Raw genomic sequence first — 17,444 nt, forward strand, 5'->3', positions numbered from 1 at the left:
GGGCTTTAATGAGGGCTCCAGCCCTGGGTTTACTGGATTTAAACAAAGACTTTTAGCTCTTTGTACATGAGAGACAACATATAGCCCTTGGAGTACTTACACAGTATCTTGGAAGCTGGAAGAGGCCGGTGGGGTATTTTTCCAAACAACTTGACACTAAGTAAAGGATGGCCTAGTTGCCTACGAGCAGTGGCAGCTACGGTTATGTTAATCCAAGAAGCTCGAAAATTGACCTTGGGGCGTAAAATGACTGTATATGTACCCCATATGGTTTCTCAAGTTTTGGAACAAAAAGGAGGGCACTGGCTATCCCCGAGTGGAATGATGAAGTATCAGGTTGTGTTGCTAGAACAAGATGATGTTACTTTGAAAACTACTAACATTGTTAATCCTGCTGTCTTTTTGAATGCTCAACAAGCAGAAGGTCCGATTGAGCATGACTGTCTGACTACTATTGAGTATGTCTATTCCAGCAGGTCGGATTTAAAAGATATTCCACTAACAGAACCAGATTGGGAACTGTTTACAGACGGCGGCAGCTTTGTGGAAAGTGGAACCCGATATGCGGGATATGCAATTACTACAGAAACCCAGGTCATAGAAGCTGAAGCTCTGCCCAGTAATACATCAGCCCAGAAGGCAGAAACCATAGCCCTAACAAGACCTCTGGTAATAAGTCAAGGGAAACGAGTGAATATATGGACAGACTCTAAATATGCTTTTGGAGTGGTACATGCGCATGGAATCTTGTGGAAAGAAAGAGGACTTTTGTCAGCACAAGCATCGCCTATTAAGCATAAAGAAGAAATAGCAGCTCTATTGAAAGCTGTCCAGCAGCCAAAGGCTGTAGCAATCACGCACTGGAAAGCACATCAAACGGGAACTACGAAGGAAATGGTAGGCAATAGACTAGCAGACAGAACAGCAAAGGCAGCGGCAAAGGCAGTGGCCAAAAGTAAGATGTTGATGGCATTAATACCCCAGAGGGAAGTAAAATTGCCTAGGGAGGGGCCTAAATATTCACCGAAAGATGAGAAATTAGGTCAATTATTAAAAGCAAGAAAGAATTTGGCAGGGTGGCTAGTAAATGAACAAGGTCAGGTAGTAGTACCTCCAGTGGTAATGAGGGAAAGGGCTCAAGTTAAGCATAGAGAATGTCATTGGGGAGCTGAATAGTTAATGGCCCTTTTGAAGAAAAGTGTGGTTTCTGTAAAAATGATGGGAATAATCAAAGCAATAACAATGAAGTGTGAGGTTTGTTTAAAATACAATCCAATAAATAGAAAGAAACCCCTCTTAGGACATCTAAGATTAGGAACAGAGCCAGGAGATTACTGGAAAATAGATTTTTCAGAATTACCAAAATCAGGAGGATACCGGCATTTACTGGTGTTACTGGATACCTTCTCTGGGTGGCCTGAGGCATTTCCTCATCGCACCAACCAAGCCCGAGAAGTAGTAAAGCAACTGTTGCAAGAAATAATACCAAGATTTGGGGTTCCCCTGGGAATGTCATCAGATAGAGGACCACACTTCATAGCTGAGATAGTACAGGAAGCAAGTAGAGCATTAGGAATCCAATAGGATTTATATATGCCATGGAGACCACAATCTAGTGGAAAAGTAGAAAGAATGAATCAGAGTATAAAAAGACAAATTGGCAAGATACGTCAGGAGTCAAACTTAAGATGGCCTCAGGCTTTACCCTTGGCCCTCTTAAGAATACGGGTACAGCCGAGGACAGGTATGGGGGTAAGCCCATATGAAATTCTGTATGGAAAGCCGTATGAATCTCCAAATTCTGTTGTGGGAATGTGTATAAAAGGGAAACATGATTTGTATCAGTATTTGATTTCTCTAGGACGCACCTTGACAGCCCTAAGGAGTTTTCTGGTGTGGAACCGACCTTTGACTTTGGAAAATCCAGTACATGATTTCCAACCAGGAGATTATGTCTATGTGAAGACCTGGACTTCAGAACCTCTCCAGGAACACTGGAAGGGACCCTTTCAAGTACTGTTGACTACCTTCACCGCCATCAAGATAGCTGAATCGGAAGCGTGGATACATTATACCAGCATGAAGAAAGTCCCAACATCATGGAAAGTTGTTAATAGGGATCCTAAGACTTCAAAGTTAACTCTGAAATATGTCTAAGCTTGTATATCATTATGAAGTCTGGGGAGAATGGATATTGATTTGGAGATCAATGTTGGTGGGAACCTGGTTTGCGGTAAAAACTGAACAAGAAGTGCCAGTGAGATGTGGAAATTCATTAGGATTGGGATGTGATTTTGCTGATTTTGCTCAGATTTCAGACTTTAATCCTGACAAATTGCAACTGAATTGGGAAAAGGATAGAAAAGGAAGGAGAATAAGGAATAAAAGGCAAACCAAGGCGGAACAATTCATATACCTCCCAAGAAAGACCCAAGAAGAAAATCTGATGTTAGGATTAATCAAAGAGTTTGCCAATTTGCAAAATGTGTCACAAATTACCGCTTGTCTTCCAATACCGAGAGCAGTAGGTGAGTCAATTCCATGGGGAATTTTAACTACGAATTTGACCATTTTGGAACGTAAAAATGAAACCACACATTGTGAACAGAAACATGTAATTGGATGGCAGCAACAAGTGGAAAGTATTAGGAAACAATGGAAGTCTCCAGGGAGTAGAGCTGATTGTGAGAAATTATTAAATTACGTTTTCACCAAGATAGGAAGACTTCGGAATGTAGGGTGGTGTTCTTAGGATGAGCAGATAAAGAAAAATGTGATCATGCAATGGAAATGTGATAAGACTAATCAAACACAGCAAAAGGCAAATTGGGACTCCGTTTGGTCTCTGGCCTTCTTATCACAATTTCAGTACCTGGCTAAGGCTCCTTGGTGTTTTACTTGGGACGGACTGATTTTTGCAACCTGGCCAAATGGAGATGATAAAGGAAGCTCATTGCGAGAAAAGGAAAATCTGGTGTCATGGTGGAAGTGTAACAAAATATATAATTGTAGTACGGTTGATAGAATGATTCAGGATATTCCTCCTTTAGCAGCTGCTTTAAAATACGTATGTCTTTGTAGAGGCCTTAAAAATGACCTCCGATTGACTGAGACATATACATCCAAAAGAGGAACAATGCTAAGTTGTAAAAAGTCGACAATTCGGAGTCCAGAACACTTAGTTTGGGCAATGAGTGATGGAACTTGGACAACGGATTTACCTTTAGATGGCAAAGTAAGGCAAATAACATTAGGCATGCCAACATTGTGTCCAATTTGGAAAAAAGCTCCTTTTAGAGGAACACTAGAAAATTTGAAACTGGAACGGGTAAAAAGGCCAGAAATAGATGAGGAATGGAACAAACCTTCAGCAGGAGTGAAAATTGGTTGGGCCTTGGAATCTTTATTAACTCCTTTAGCAACGTATAGGAATAGAGAATGGATATATCAACTAACAGGACAGGTAGAAAGATTGGCAAATGTGACCAGGAAGGGATTTAAGGATTTGAATTTGCAATTGCAGGCAACTTCGAGGATGACCTTACGAAATAGAATGGCTTTAGATATGCTTGTACTCAAAGAGCATGGGGTCTGTGGATATTTGAAGGGTAGAATTGACCATTGTTGCCTACATATTCCAAATGTGACTCAAGATGTAGAACATGATTTGGACTTACTCGAGAAGATAGAAGACAATACTCAAAAACTTCAACGGGATATGCAAGAAAGTTGGATAGACAAAATCTTCAGTGGATTAGGATGGAATTTGGGTTCATGGGTAAAATCATTGATTAGCACTGCATTTGTCTTGCTGATAATCTTTTCAACAATCATTTTGATTTACTATTGTCTAAGAAAACAAATAAACAGCAAGACTGCATTTAATCGGATGATTATCCAAGCAGTAGCTAGACAAGAGGATGAGAGAGAATCAATCCCGAGGCTCCCACCAGCATACAGTGAATAGATTGTATATCAATGTATTATAAAAATAATCGAATTTTAAAAATTAGGATGAAAGTATTGAAATGATTTTCAAAACTTTCAAAGGGGGGAAATGTTGCGAATTAATCTGATAAAATAATGATCAAATAATCAAAATTTGATTCTACATATATAGAAGAGTTATAAAGCATAGGTTTGTTAAGTTTGAAACAATTAACTATAGAAACTTCACTAGAAATTAATGGCTTTTTGTTTTGGTTTGAAACAATTAACTATAGAAACTTCACTAGAAATTAATGGCTTTTTTGTTTTGTTTTAAGAAACTAAGGAGATTGTCATGGATACTGGTTATGCTGCTTGGAAATCCCCTTACCCTTCCCATCTTGATTTGAATATCAAGGATTCCAATCAGTAGAGTTAAGTAAAATTGACCAATGATTGTTTTAGGGTAAGAATATCGATAAGGTTATATAACTAATAAAACCAATCATAGTAAAGGTTAAATTTAATAGCGAGCATATTATGCATTTTTATATAAAAGAACTTATGTAACAATGATTTCACAGAAAAAGTGTATAAAAAGTGATGGATTTTGACGTGAAGGTGAACACGGTTCGGCGGAGCTATCCCCCATGTTCCCAGCGCTGAATTAAAGGCGTGCCTGCTTATCTGCATCTCGTTGGTGTTGATAAGTTCTTTCCGTCTCGTTTGGTGACAGGATGGTGAAGGACTATGAGTGACAGCTCCAAGAGCACTTGTCCTGGGTTTGCTGGCGTCCGTGCACACGGGTAGCAGAGGCTGCCGGGATGGCTGACCATCTCCTTCCAGCCCCTCTGGGCACGGGGATCTCCGCAGCGGTGAATGGTGACAGTTCGGATGGGGGGGACCGGCACGCTGGTGAACGAGGGGGGCTGCTGCACGCTGCCCTCATCCTCTCTGCGGTTTCAGAGGCAAAGCAGCGCCCACAGCTTGCGAGCCCGGGGCAACGCTTCAAGACTGCATCTCCCTCCATGGGGTGGTGGTGGTGGGGGGGCCCAGCTTGCCCAACGCTGGGTCCCGGGGAAGGGGAGCTGGGATGCGGGTTTGTGTCACAGCCCGGCAGGAGCCCCGAGCTCATCCATGCACAGAGATGTGCACGTGTCTGCACGACAGCTTGGGGTGTTACCTGCTCCTCAGCAGGAATATTAAAATGCTGCGCTTGCTTGGTCTGCAAATATCCGCCTGCAAAACGTACCCAAAGGGGCAGCCCGACCCTTCTCCGCTCAAAAGTGAGTCACGGCCGGCAACGCTGGGGTCCCTCCAGTGCAAACATGGCATGGCTCTGCTGGGAGGTTACTGCTTTCCCCCAGGGAAAGGAAATCAATGCTCAAAGCCCTTGGGATGTTGGTGTGGTTGGTACGACAGGGTATGGGGCAACTCGGAGCAGAAACCGTAAAGCTCTCTATTTTTTTGGTAGGAAAGCAAAGGTGGTATTTCTGGACAGGTTTTGTTACGGCCCAAGTGCTACTGGCTGTGCCCCATTCTTCTGTTTAAGTTGTTTGAATTCTTCAGAGAGAAACCGCATTAAGTAATTTCAAAATATAGTCCTAAACCAGTCTGAATTTGGGGATTTTTCTGGCCGTGGTGTGCTGTGAGCGTGTTTGCTGTGGCAATTCCCACCAGGGTCAAAGGGGCTGGATGTGTCAGGTTAGAAAAAAAAAAACAACCTGAAAAAGTTTAACCGGCGGCTTCCGGATGGCGATTTCCCACCTTCCCGCGGCTGCTGGCTGTTCTTAAAACACCGATTTGGTTTAAAAAAAAAAAAAAAAAAAATCAATTGCACCGAGGCTCTGCTCCCCTTCCCCGGTGGAGGCCTGCGAGGAGCGGCTCCGCAGGAGGCGCGGGGGGGGGGGGTGGGGGGGGGTGTCCCACGACCCGCGTGGGGGCGATGCCCGCGGGTGGACGCGGGGTGGGGGGGGGAGGCCGCCCCCTTCCCTCCCCGCGGAGCGCGGGCGGGGCGAGGCGGCGGCGGCGGCGGCGGCGGGGCCGCCCCCGGCGGTGGAGGCGGGCGGTCTCCTCCGCTCCCCTCCGCACCGCTCCGCGCCCTCCGCGCTGCCGGTCTCCCCCAAGATGGCCGCCGACGTGGGATCGATGTTTCGATACCGGACGCGGTTTGATGTCCGCCGGCTCCAGGTTGGTGGCGGCGGTGGCGGGGCTGGCGGCGGGCGGAGGGGGGGGGGGGGGGGATCCGGGCGGCCGCCCCCATCCCTCCCTCTCCCCCCCCCTCCTCCCCCCCCCTCCGCTCCCTCCCGCCCTCCCTCCCTCCGCCCGCCCTTCCCCATCGATAGGTATCAGAAATTGATCCCCGCCGCCGCCGCCGCTCTTTGTTCGGCGCCGCCCGGGAGCATGGAGCAGCGCTAGCGGCAATGGAGCCGCGCCGCCCCGGCCCCCGCCCCGCCGCCCCCGAGGTGACAGCGGGGCCGGGGGGGCGGCCGCCGCTCCGCCCCGGCGGGAGGGGAGGGAGGGATGGAAGGGGAGGGAGGGAAGTTGCGCGGGATGAAGTTGCGGGGAGCGCGGCCCCCCGCGCCGCTCCGCCAAGTTTCTTGCGGTCCCCGCCCGCGGAGCGGAGCCGCAGGTGCCGGCGGGCTGCAAAGTGTCCCCGGTGTCCGTCCCCCCTCCCCCGGTAGCGGAGGCGGCTCGGTAATTGCATCCCCTGCTCGCGTTTGGAGCCGGGCGCTGGGAGGGCAGAGACTCTTTATGGAGATGATGGATGCGCGGTAGCCCGGGGGATGGCGGAGCGGGGCTGCCCGGAGCCCCGCCGCGCTCCCATTGTTATTCAGGGCCGGGGGTTTACGGTGACGGTGGTGGGGCTCGGTCAGCCCCGAATGTCAGGGAAAGCGATCGGCATCAGCCGGCTGCTGGTCGGTCCTGCGGGCCGGCTCGGGTAAGGGCTGGCTGCCGGCGTTTGGGACTTGTGATGGATGCGGCGGGAGAGAGATCCTTTGTGGCTCTGGGCAGGTCACGGATGCCGTATCCCGCCGTAGTGCCCTCGGTCTGTGAAATTAACGGTAAGTCCTTTGTTAACGTGTACAAGGGAAGGTTTGTCAGGGGATGCTGACAGTTTGTGACCTTAAATAGGCACCTATGTAGCGGGGAGGCGGATAATTAACACAATAGCTCTCCCAACATAATGGGATGAAACCCAACCTGGATCTACTACAAAAGCTGAAACGCTCATTTACATGGATATTAAATGGGTTTATCCCCGTAGGATATTACGGAGTTTAAAATGCAGCATGCTTCATAGGGGAGTAAACAAATTGAAATGCGATTTATGGGGCTTCAGTACTGTATCAACAGTTCCAGCATTTAATACATTTTGGCTTTTAAGCAGATTACGTGCTACATCTGTGATACGCAACCCTAAAAGTAATGCAGGTACCACGGCCGGTCGGCTTGCCGTGACTGCTCATTTATGGCATCGTGGTCAGAAAGGGATTACAGGTCTAAGTGCTTCGGATACAAAAGCATTCCTCGCTACATCACGCTAATGACTTTTCCTGGGTGCGCGCAGACCTTTATTTAAAGCCAAATATTAGCAGATACTTTTCTGTGGGTTTGTTGCGAGGCGAGGGGGGGGACACGACGACGACTTTGCCGGAGGGAGAGGTGGGCTGGGAGGTGGGCAGCTCTCCTTCCCCGCCGTTCTGCTCGTCCGGGTGGCTGTGGCTGGGTGCGGAGCTGGAGAGGGAGCAGTGGGGATTGACTTCTGTCCAGGCAGCAGTTCTGCCGCCTCGCCGGGATCACGGTGGGAAAGGTGACCTTGTGCCAGCTTGGCCTAATGCCCTCTATTTAAAAAAAAAAAAAGAAAAAAAAGAAAACAAAAAAAAAAAAGGAAGGGAAACAATCCATTTATTATTCTTCCAAGAGCTTTTTCGGGTTTTTTTATTTCTTCCTTTTTAATGCATGTGTTTGAGCAGCTCTGCTGGCCTGGGGCTGGCTGGGAACGGCAGAGTTTGAGCAACGCTGATGAATGGTGGGCATATGTAAAACATGTAGATAATGTGCTACTCGGCAGCACTTTGATCGAAACGGCGTTGAGCCTTTTTACAGCAAATAGTCTCGGAAATGAGAAGAGATAAAATTCTATCAAAGATAATACCAGACATATTTCACTGGGTTATGAGATTGTTTTATTGTGTACATTACTAATGCAGTATTTTTTTACAGCTTTCTTGTGTATAATAGTCATAGCGGGATTCATACCTTTATGGGTTTTTTGTGTTTTAATTTGTTCTCGGTTTATTATGTTCCAGTTAGCATTGTATGGATTACACACTCTGGGTGCCGGATGCTGTTTTAATCTAACCCGTTCTGTGTTAAAACAGCAAAAAATGGAAAGAGTTGTGAGCTGCTGATTTGGGATAATAAATACAACCGCGAGTGAGGGGAGAGAGACCGATTATAGCCATCTTTTATAAATGTCTTCACATCTCATTATGCAGATGAGCTCTGGCTATACGGCTCCAGTGTTTGGTTCGTCAAATAAAATGCTCTTCGTTTTATTTCCCGTAATGCAAATGCTCTCCGCGTGCCGGAGCGGAGTTGGGCAGAAACTTCGGCGGCGGCTCTGCCGGATGGCAGTGTGCCGGGAGCCTCGGAGCGCAGTGTGGTTGATGGAATGTTTTTGCTGTTCAAAGTTTAGGGGAGGGAAAAAAAAAACCAAACTGTGGATGTGATTAAAATATTATAACCTTATGATATTCTGAAGTGCATAAATTTTACATATCAGCTACAGAGGGAGTTTAGACATCCATTAAATGATATGACAGCTTGACTTATCTAAATGTGCTATCATTTAACAATGTGTCAAAATTCTTCTTTATGTAGACGACAGCAGTAAATAAGCTATCAGTCCTCTTGGCTGAAGCTTAATTCCTGGAGCTTGGACTAATAAACTTAACCGCGCTCTTGTGGAACAGCCCGTGGGCAGGATAACCTTGGGGGAGGCCAAGGTGCTTTTGGGGCTGTGAACGGGGGGAACTTCACCTCTGCAAATTCCCCAGGTCCTGTGTGGTTTTTAGGGTTCTTATGGAGAGACCGGTGGGACCTTCTAACTTCTTCCAGCATCTCCAGACCCCAATGCTGTCCGTTCCCACCCCTGCTTTGTGGAGGTGGAGGGTGGGATGGTGCCTGTGGTTGCCGTGCCCAAGGGGAAGAGAGGGGAGCCCGAGGGGACTCTGGGTGCCCCCATCTCAGGGGGATTTCGTCTTTCCAAGCTGAAATCTCAGGGTTCGTGCAAGTGCAGCCCATGCCCGGGGCTCGCTGAGGAGCGTTGTGGGGTTGTGAACGTGGTTTGTGCTTTCCAGTGGCTCCAGCTGCTCTCCCTGTGTGTCGGGGCGCGGGGGAGCGTGGGCTGCAGAATTGTCCCATTTAAACAATTAATATGAATTTAGGAGCAGTGGCACTAACGAAGTCTGGTTCTCTGCAGATGTCTGTCTCATGATTGGGTTACCTGTTGTCTGATGGTTGTGTGTTCCTCTTGAGAGGTTCCCCATGACCAGGGCGTTCGTGATGGTGCTCTTCATGTGGATTCTCCGCTGTCACCTATTGCGGCTGTGCTCTGTAGCCTGTCTCTTGGCAGGGACACGAGTGACATTTCTTTCCTTCACCCAGGAGCCCTGTTTCCTTAGAGATCGAGGGCTATGGCAGCTAGAAATGCTTGTCCCTTCCATGTGCCACCAAGGAGGTTCAGCTGAACTGACCACCAAAGCGTAGCTGATGCTCCAGCATGGCCCGTTAAAACCTCGGCGTCTGGGGGACTCGTGTGTCTCTGGATGTCACCATCATTGACCACTTTGTCGTGTCCCCTTCCTCCACACCTCCACCGTAGCTCCCTCCTTGGGACAGGCCGAGGTGCAGCATCCATCCCGCATCCCACTGGTCCTGCCAAATCCTTCATTAGAAGCAAATACTTGATATTTCTAATATTTCCAATTTATATGCGAAGGGGAGAACAAGATGGGCCATGTTCCTGGTCTCACCTGTCTGTGTTGTGCATCGGCAGAAAGTCGGACCGTGAAGTTCCTGAAGTGAAATGTGGTTTTTTTCCTGCGGCTGAATAATTGAGATGCTGCCAGACAAGAGGAGAGCTGCAGAAAATGAGAGTTTATCTTTAGCTCCGCAGCTCTCACTTTAGAAACTGGTGACCCCAATTCCAGCCCAAAGAGTGACTTCTTCCCTAATTAATAAATCCATTAATTAATTGTGTGCGTGCTGCAGCCCATTAGAGATGTACGCGCTGGCCTCCTGATCCAGTTTAGTGGATTGTCTCTGTGGCCTTGGAGAGGAGGGGAAAAAAAAGGGATTGTGACCAAGAGGCGAACAGGGGACAGGGATGGAAATATAATTTGATTTTGTGGGACCGGAGGGAAGGGTATCAGCCCTGCCACCTCCTGGTGGGTTATCCAGCTTGGCGATGGGCATGGGGACAGCGAGCGGAGCGCTTGGGGTTGCTGTACCCCCCAAAATGGGGGAGAGCATGGAGAGGGGTTCGTGGGGTGGAGGCAGCTGCCTGCTGCCCGCAACTCAGGCCAGCCCGGGTGGTGGAGGAGCCTCTTGCATCGATGCCCTGCGTGGCTTGATGGCGAGAGGGGAGCCATTTCGTTGGGGTCCCTGGGCTGCGTTGTCATCTCCTGCTGCCTTGCGGCCATGAGTTTGGCAGGGCTCAGTAGGGCTTTTGTGCTGCAGGTGGAGCTGAATGTTAAAACGTTTGGTGATCCGAATTATTATTTATGACCAGATTAAGCAAACAGTACACTCCCAGCCTGCAAGTCCTTTAGGAGGTACTTGCTTAACTAGATAACCTCAGCAGAGCATGCAGAACTCGCTATTCATCTCCCTCCATATGTTGGCACAGGAACTGCTCCCTTCAGTTAATTTTTCTTGCTGTCTGCAGAGACTTCAAATAAAAATGCAGGCATAATTGTTGTGTGCGCCAGTCCCATAGCTACTGTTTTCTCTGCTGAACGGAAAGTTAACTGTTGGCAAAAGAAGCACCATCTTTAAATGCAGAAGGCTTTGCTTGCCTATGGATTTGGGGGCTGGAGTGGCTCGTCTGCTCCCCCATTTTCCCCTCCTATTTTTGCTGTTTGGAGAAAAGCAGTGTATTTGGGTTCCCAGGGGTGGCTGCGTGTCCCGTGGGACGGCGGCGATGCTGCTCCCCTCCTCCCTTGGGTGCCGGCGTAATCACGGTGCTGTACATCCCTGGCTGCGGGAATTCCCACGTCTTGAATTTCAAGGAATTATCCCGGGAGCTGCCGACACAACATGGCAAATTGAAAATGCGGGGCCATTGTTTGCAGGGAGGGAGGGCGATGGCGAGCTGCAGCATCCTGCTCCTCAACAGCCTGCCTCGAAATGAAATGAAGTTAGGGTTCAAAAGCGACGGTGTGTGCTCCCTGCCTTGCCAAACCTTGAGTTAGAAACAACACCGCAGCTCGCTCGCTGTATTAATGGCGTAGCAGATTCCCTCTCAGATTGGAAAAGGCACATTAGAGGCATCCATCCCCCCCAAAAAGCCTGGGTGAAGTTTCTCAGAACATTTTGTACCATCCTGCTCCTATTACCGAAAGATGTAATTCCCCAACTTGGGAGATAATAAGCAGGTATTGACTTCTGCTGGGGTCATTATCAAGATTTATTCAGTCAATATGGCTTCTTGGGTCAATAAATCTTGAGGTTGATAAAGGAGGAATATATACTTGCAGACTTTATTAAAAAGTTTTCCCCTTTCGTAACACTTTCTGGTGCATGTTGCATTAGGATCTATGACTGACTTTCCTTTAATTGCCTTTTTTTGTGGTGCATGCTTTCCTGCAGTTTTTGGTGTGTCTTGCCGAGACAGCGAAACCTGGGAAGCGGGATTTGGCCCTGTGCCGGCTCTGGCTTGCTCGAGATCGCTGCCTTGCTAAGATCCCCCTCTCCTGGCTTGGCTTTGGCGATGGGGTGGGGGGCTCAGGGGGAGTGGGGTTTACAGGTGCCTCACCCCATCATCTCGGGGCTCAGTGGGTGGGGAGGATGGGGCTGAGCACGGGGTGTTGGGTTTTTCTGCAGGAGGGTTAAAACTCAGGATTCCTGTTCCCAGCCCACTGTAAAATAATGGGATCGTGTCCCCTTCACCATCGCAGGCTGAGAAATATCTGCGATTCGGGATGGAGCGAAACAGCTACGACGCTGGGTCGAGCTCTATCCCGGCACCAGCTTGCTGCTTTGGGCAATGGCTTTGTGCCTCGGTTTCCCCACTCCTGGGGCGCAGGGGATGGAGTATTCTTGCAAACCAGCATCTCGGGGCAAATCGCCCCAAAAAGGGCCCTGGCAGCATCGTGGCAGTTGTGCCCATGCCCTGGGTGTGCGGCTGTGCGCTTGTCCATCGTCTCCCGCAGCGAAGGGCCTTCGGAAGGGTTGCGTGCGCCATTTCGGTTGCCCGTGCAGAGGATCTCCGGGGGCATCTCTGCCAAGGGGTCCAGGCTGTATCAGTGCAATGAAGAACTAGCTCTTGAAGTCAGCAAGCCGCCAGCCACAGGGGCTCATCAGCAAAAGCTAACCAAAAGGCTTAGATAGCCTGGAAGGCTGAAGTGCTCGTTATTTACCGCAGTGCTTGTTAATGAGCAGGGGCGCAGGAGCATCCGCCCCTTCCCAGGTCGGCCCCAGCCAGCGCTGGCAGATCCCGGCTCAGGTTCGGGGCAGAAGGGGAGCCCTGGATGAGGGGGGCAATAACTGCTCACCCCGGGCTTGCAGGCAGGAACCCTGTCGGAAGGGCGGCGTGCGATGATGGGCTTCTTCAACTTCATCTGTATAGTTAATACGATTTATTTTGGCCGTGTCTGCCGAAGAGCTGCTTTGCAGTATTCCCACAATTGATGGTTTTTCTTTTAAGTTGAGCTTCCCGATTTCACGCAGCTGAACACGCCGACACCTTTCAAAATGGTTTCAGTGCCTTTTTTTTTTTTTTTTAATACGGCCTTGCTGTGTAATTATTTTTTTGACTACTTTGGTGTAGCACTTAATGATTTCCCCAAAGCTGCAACAGGACCCCAGAGTATTGATTTAGCTGCAGTTTAAGCGACTCGCTGCTAACGCGTGGCCGTTTTAATATTAATTGCTTGGCGTGTGCGTGCTAGCTAGTTCTTCTGCAACGCGGATTTCTAAAAAAGTAAATAACCAATTTGAACCCCGTGTAAATATTCCTCTGGTGGGAGCTGTGCCGTGCGTCAGCCGCTCTGAGCATGCTGCCGTTGCCTTTGGTAACGCTCCTGCAGTTTTACACCGAAGTCAGGACCTCGGGCATCCTTTGTTTTCTTCCGTCGGGATAACATAATAAAGTATTACCTGGCGCTGGCAGCGGGTCTTGTAATGTGCGGTGTAAGCACAGCCACTCATTGGCGCCAGAGCTGGTATGTTATTGCTTAGCCTGGCTGCAGAGGACATTTATTCTTTATTAATCACGCCGACGGGGAGAGCTGCCTTCGTCTGCGGCTCTCACCGCGGTTTGCAAACATTGCTTCATCCCCAGGAGCTGGGTAATTATTACCCCTCTTGTCCCCCCGGTTTCTTGGCTGAGGGGGGAGCAGCGGGGTCCGGTGGCGCAGCCAGGGAGCAGTGGGCTCTGTCCTGTGGGGGCACGGTTTGGGGGAGCAGTGTTGCTAAAAGCCCCCCGTGATGCCCGCATGCAATACGGCAGCGTGCGGCGGCTGGGATGAGGTGATGGGGAGAACGGTGCCCTCCAGGAGGAAGGCTCTTGGGGGACCCATACTGCAGCTCCCCATACCCCCCAGGACAGCGGCTCGCCACCCTCCCTGGTGGGGCAGAGCATCACACTGGGTCCCTTGAGGTCCCTCGAGCAGCACCCTTGGGCCCCGAATTCAGTGCCCGAGCTGCCGGCGAAGGCTCCTCCACGGGGTCTCTCCTCCCGTGAGTGTTTGCTGATGCCACATTTGTTGTACCGGAGCCAGAGCGGGATGCCCTGAACGTGCCGCTCCAGTTCCTTTCCTCCGGCACTGGTGATGGGCTGCGCTCTGCTGATCCCAGCCACCTCCTAACTCCCCCCAACCCCAGCCCTGGCAGAGCCGAGGGCTGGCTGGGGCCAGAGGGTGCCCGGGGCCGGCGGGACCCAGCCCGCGGCACGGCTCCGGCACGTGTCCCGGCATTCAGGACAGCGGCGGCCATCCAGGGCCAGCAGCTTCACCATTCTCCACTCGGCGCACGCCGCAGAGGTAGCGTCTCCTGCCACTGCACTTTTCTTTCAAATAAAAGCAGCTAATTAACATTATTCTTTAATTATTGCCTTTATCAACAAGGGGTCTGGTTTATACCAGCAGGATAGTCGCTTTCCCTTCCACTACCCAAGCGAATGCTTCAATTCCTGTTGCTTTTGAAATGAATTTGATGTCATCTGCCCATTGTCACTTAATGGGGACACTTGGGTAATGATTGCGCGCTCCAGCCCTGTTAGCAGCACTGTGAGCGTGTAATTTAGCCCCTTAGGCAACGGTACTTTTGAAATCTCTGGATAGTTTTGAACTCTCAGTTCTTAATTAAATATGCAATTTTTCACGGTAACCAGGTTAATTCTTTTGTGTTGTGTTGTAATACTGTTAGGAATTTTCATAGTTCTTATTAAACATTATTCAGGCATTGTGAATTCCATAATTAAAAAAAATAAAAGAACAAAGCTTGATTCACTTCTTTCTTTTCCCTGGTTAATTTATCAAATGAATTTTGCAAATTTTTCTTTTTCTCCCCAGACGGCGTGCCAAGTGTTTTAAAGGGGAAGGATTTAATTGCTCTGTAGGGATTGGTTGGTTATGAAGGATTTGGCTGTTTGATTAGTAAACCCTATTGGGAATGGTTTAATGCTCCATGATCTTAAAAATTGTCTGATTGTTAGACTCTCCAAGGGTGTTTTCTCTTTTCCTTATGTACGGCAACAGCTTCGCACAACTGTGATTATTAGATAGCAAGGAGGGAGCGGAGGGGTAGATGGTCGGTGCTGGGTGAGCCTGCCTGCCTCGGCAGCGCCGAGGGAGCCACCGCGGCCCCCGGCACGGTGATGATGATGGTGATGATGGCGAGACAAACCAGCGGTTGTTTATGTGCATCCCTGCAGATCGCGGGAATGGATCGCCGGCTATGCCAGGATGGGGCTGCTCCTGGGCTGGATCCTGCACTCAGTTTCTCTTCCAAGACTCGTTTCCCAATATCTCCTTGTAATATAATGAAATTATACAGAATATCTGATTTACCAAGAGGCAAAACCCTGCTGCATTCTCCGTGTCTGAATCACTCCAGTATCCCGCTGGGCGGCATCCCTGTAAGGGATGTCTCGCTGCGGGGCATCCATGCAGCCCTGGAGCCGGGTGGGCAGGAATGTGCACGAGGAGGGATGCGGGGCTGCAGCCTGCCGGGGGTTTAATCCAGGTATCCCATAGCGGAGGGGGCTTGTAGAGCCCCAGTTCAGGAGTTATGTGGGCGACCAACCTGCTCTGCCTGCAGAGCCTGGGGATGTCCAGCCAGAAGTCTTTAACTGGGGAGGCTTTAAAAAAAGGGAAGACCAACACAAAAGTGCTCTGCTTGTGTCTTTCGCTGGCAGGGATGGTACCCACTGCCCAGCTGCTGCTGCTTTTTTATTTCTCCCACCCCTGCATAAGAGGGGGCTGTGCTCTGCCCTCACACCCCCAGCCCCGACGCCTTCAACTGAGATTTGGATCCAAAATCGATGGAGGTGATGTCTGCCTGCTGATGTTAGGGCTGCGGGGACGGGCTGTGACTCCAGCCGCTTCGGCGTGCCGGGGAGAGCGTGGCTCTCCAAAATCCCTGCTGGGGAGGAGCCCGGGCTTCGCTTCCAGGGCGGCTGGGGAGCATCCCTGCGGGCACTGCCGCTGCCAGCGGCTCTCTGGGTTGTTTTTAAAGCGCTTTTGGATGTAACATAGGGAAAAAAAAAGTCAGTATCTGGTGGTTTTAGCCATACTGTGCCAGTTGGGGTCCCCCTGAGGTTGTGGGGTGAAGAATGGTGATGGGCTCATTATTAAATAACTGAAATAGTGCCTCAGGGTGGCGTGGGCACCCAGTGGGTTTTTCGGGGGGGCAGGAGAGGTTTTGCCTCCCACCCAATGCCTGGAGCATCCCCGGGAGGTGACACTAGCTGGGAGATGGTAGCCCAGCCGGAATTGATTGCGGCCAGTCTGAGGGGGCTCCCCAGGGGTTATTTGGGCTTTAAGGAGAGGTCAGAGAGTCATTAAACTTATAAATATATTGCGATTTAAGAGAAGAGCCATCATTATCTTCGAGCTTGGTTTATGCGGTGCCAATTTTTCCCCATTCTGGTTCAAGCCTCTTATGCCAGGTGGATCAACCAGGCTGGTGCTGCCTGCGGCCGGGGCAGCACCCGAGCAGCTTGGGGTAGAAAATAAAGTGTTCAACAGTGTTGGGCAGGGGATCTTTGCCCCAAAAAGCATCAAAACCTGCACTTAAAACTGCCACTTCCCCCCCCCCCCAAAAAAAAACTTGCAGAAAGATGTTGATTTGAGGTTTGAGGAGCCAAGCGATGCTGCTGTAGCTCAGCTGGCGGTGATCCCGGCTCGCTCCGGGTGCTGGCAGCGGTGCGGGGTCGGAGCCTGTGGCGAGGCTGGGGCTCCTCTGTGTCCGGGGTGCTTTTGGGTGAACAGGGTTTTTTTGGGGGAGGTACGAGTCAGCAGCACACCAGTGCCCAGACTCGGCGCTGGAGCCCCGGCAGAGCCGAGCCTGGTCCATGCCAACCGGGTGTCCCCTGGACACGGTGTGACCGTGGAGGAATGTCACCAGCCCATAAAGCAAGATCCCAGAGGCAACCCGCAGGGCAATACCCAGCGGTGGCATCAACCCATTGCAATGTCTCCATCGTCGTGTTGAGCAGAGTGGGCGAGGAATGCAAGCGAGGCTTAAAAATAATGATTAAAATTTTAAAAAATCCCAATTGCTCCCCCAGTTTCCCTGTTCCTCCATGGCTGAACCAGGAATGCTGGGCTACAGCTAAAGCAGGGATGCAAACCGTTTGCTCTATGAATTTTGCTCAACAGTGGCGAGCCGGGGCTTGAGCAGAGACCGGCCATGCCCGCAGGGCTGCCTGGGCTCCGCTGCACCGCCGGCGCGGGGCTGCTCCCTACGGTGCCGTGCTGAATCCAGAAAGTCATTTAAAAAACAAAAAAAACCCCCAAAACAAAAGAACTAGACATTTGCAAGGCGAAGCCAAGCAGACGCCGGTAATGTATTCCCAGGCATGACACAGAGTGGCAGCGTGTCGTGAACCGCGTCCCCGGGGACCCCCGGGTCTGTGATATTGGCTTTAACCCCCACCAACTCCGGTCGGGGCATAAATTCATCAGGCTTACGGGTATTGCTCTTGGACTACTGAATAATTTACAGTTGCAGAGCCCAGCCAGGTTCAGGTCATCGGGGTTCATGGGTTAATAACAGGTTTGGTT

General features: G+C 50.2%; 1 protein-coding gene across 1 annotated transcript in view; it reads left to right on the top strand.

Annotated features, from left to right (window-relative positions):
• Positions 1 to 324: 324 nt before the first annotated feature.
• Positions 325 to 17,444, top strand: part of CUX2 (cut like homeobox 2) — a 73,406-nt gene continuing 56,286 nt past the window's right edge. The window contains 1 exon segment of the mRNA XM_050906901.1: positions 325 to 955. Coding sequence (XP_050762858.1) covers positions 325 to 955 — 631 coding nt within the window.

This window comes from Gymnogyps californianus, chromosome 16 (assembly GCF_018139145.2).
Source record: "Gymnogyps californianus isolate 813 chromosome 16, ASM1813914v2, whole genome shotgun sequence".
Lineage (NCBI taxonomy): Eukaryota > Metazoa > Chordata > Aves > Accipitriformes > Cathartidae > Gymnogyps > Gymnogyps californianus.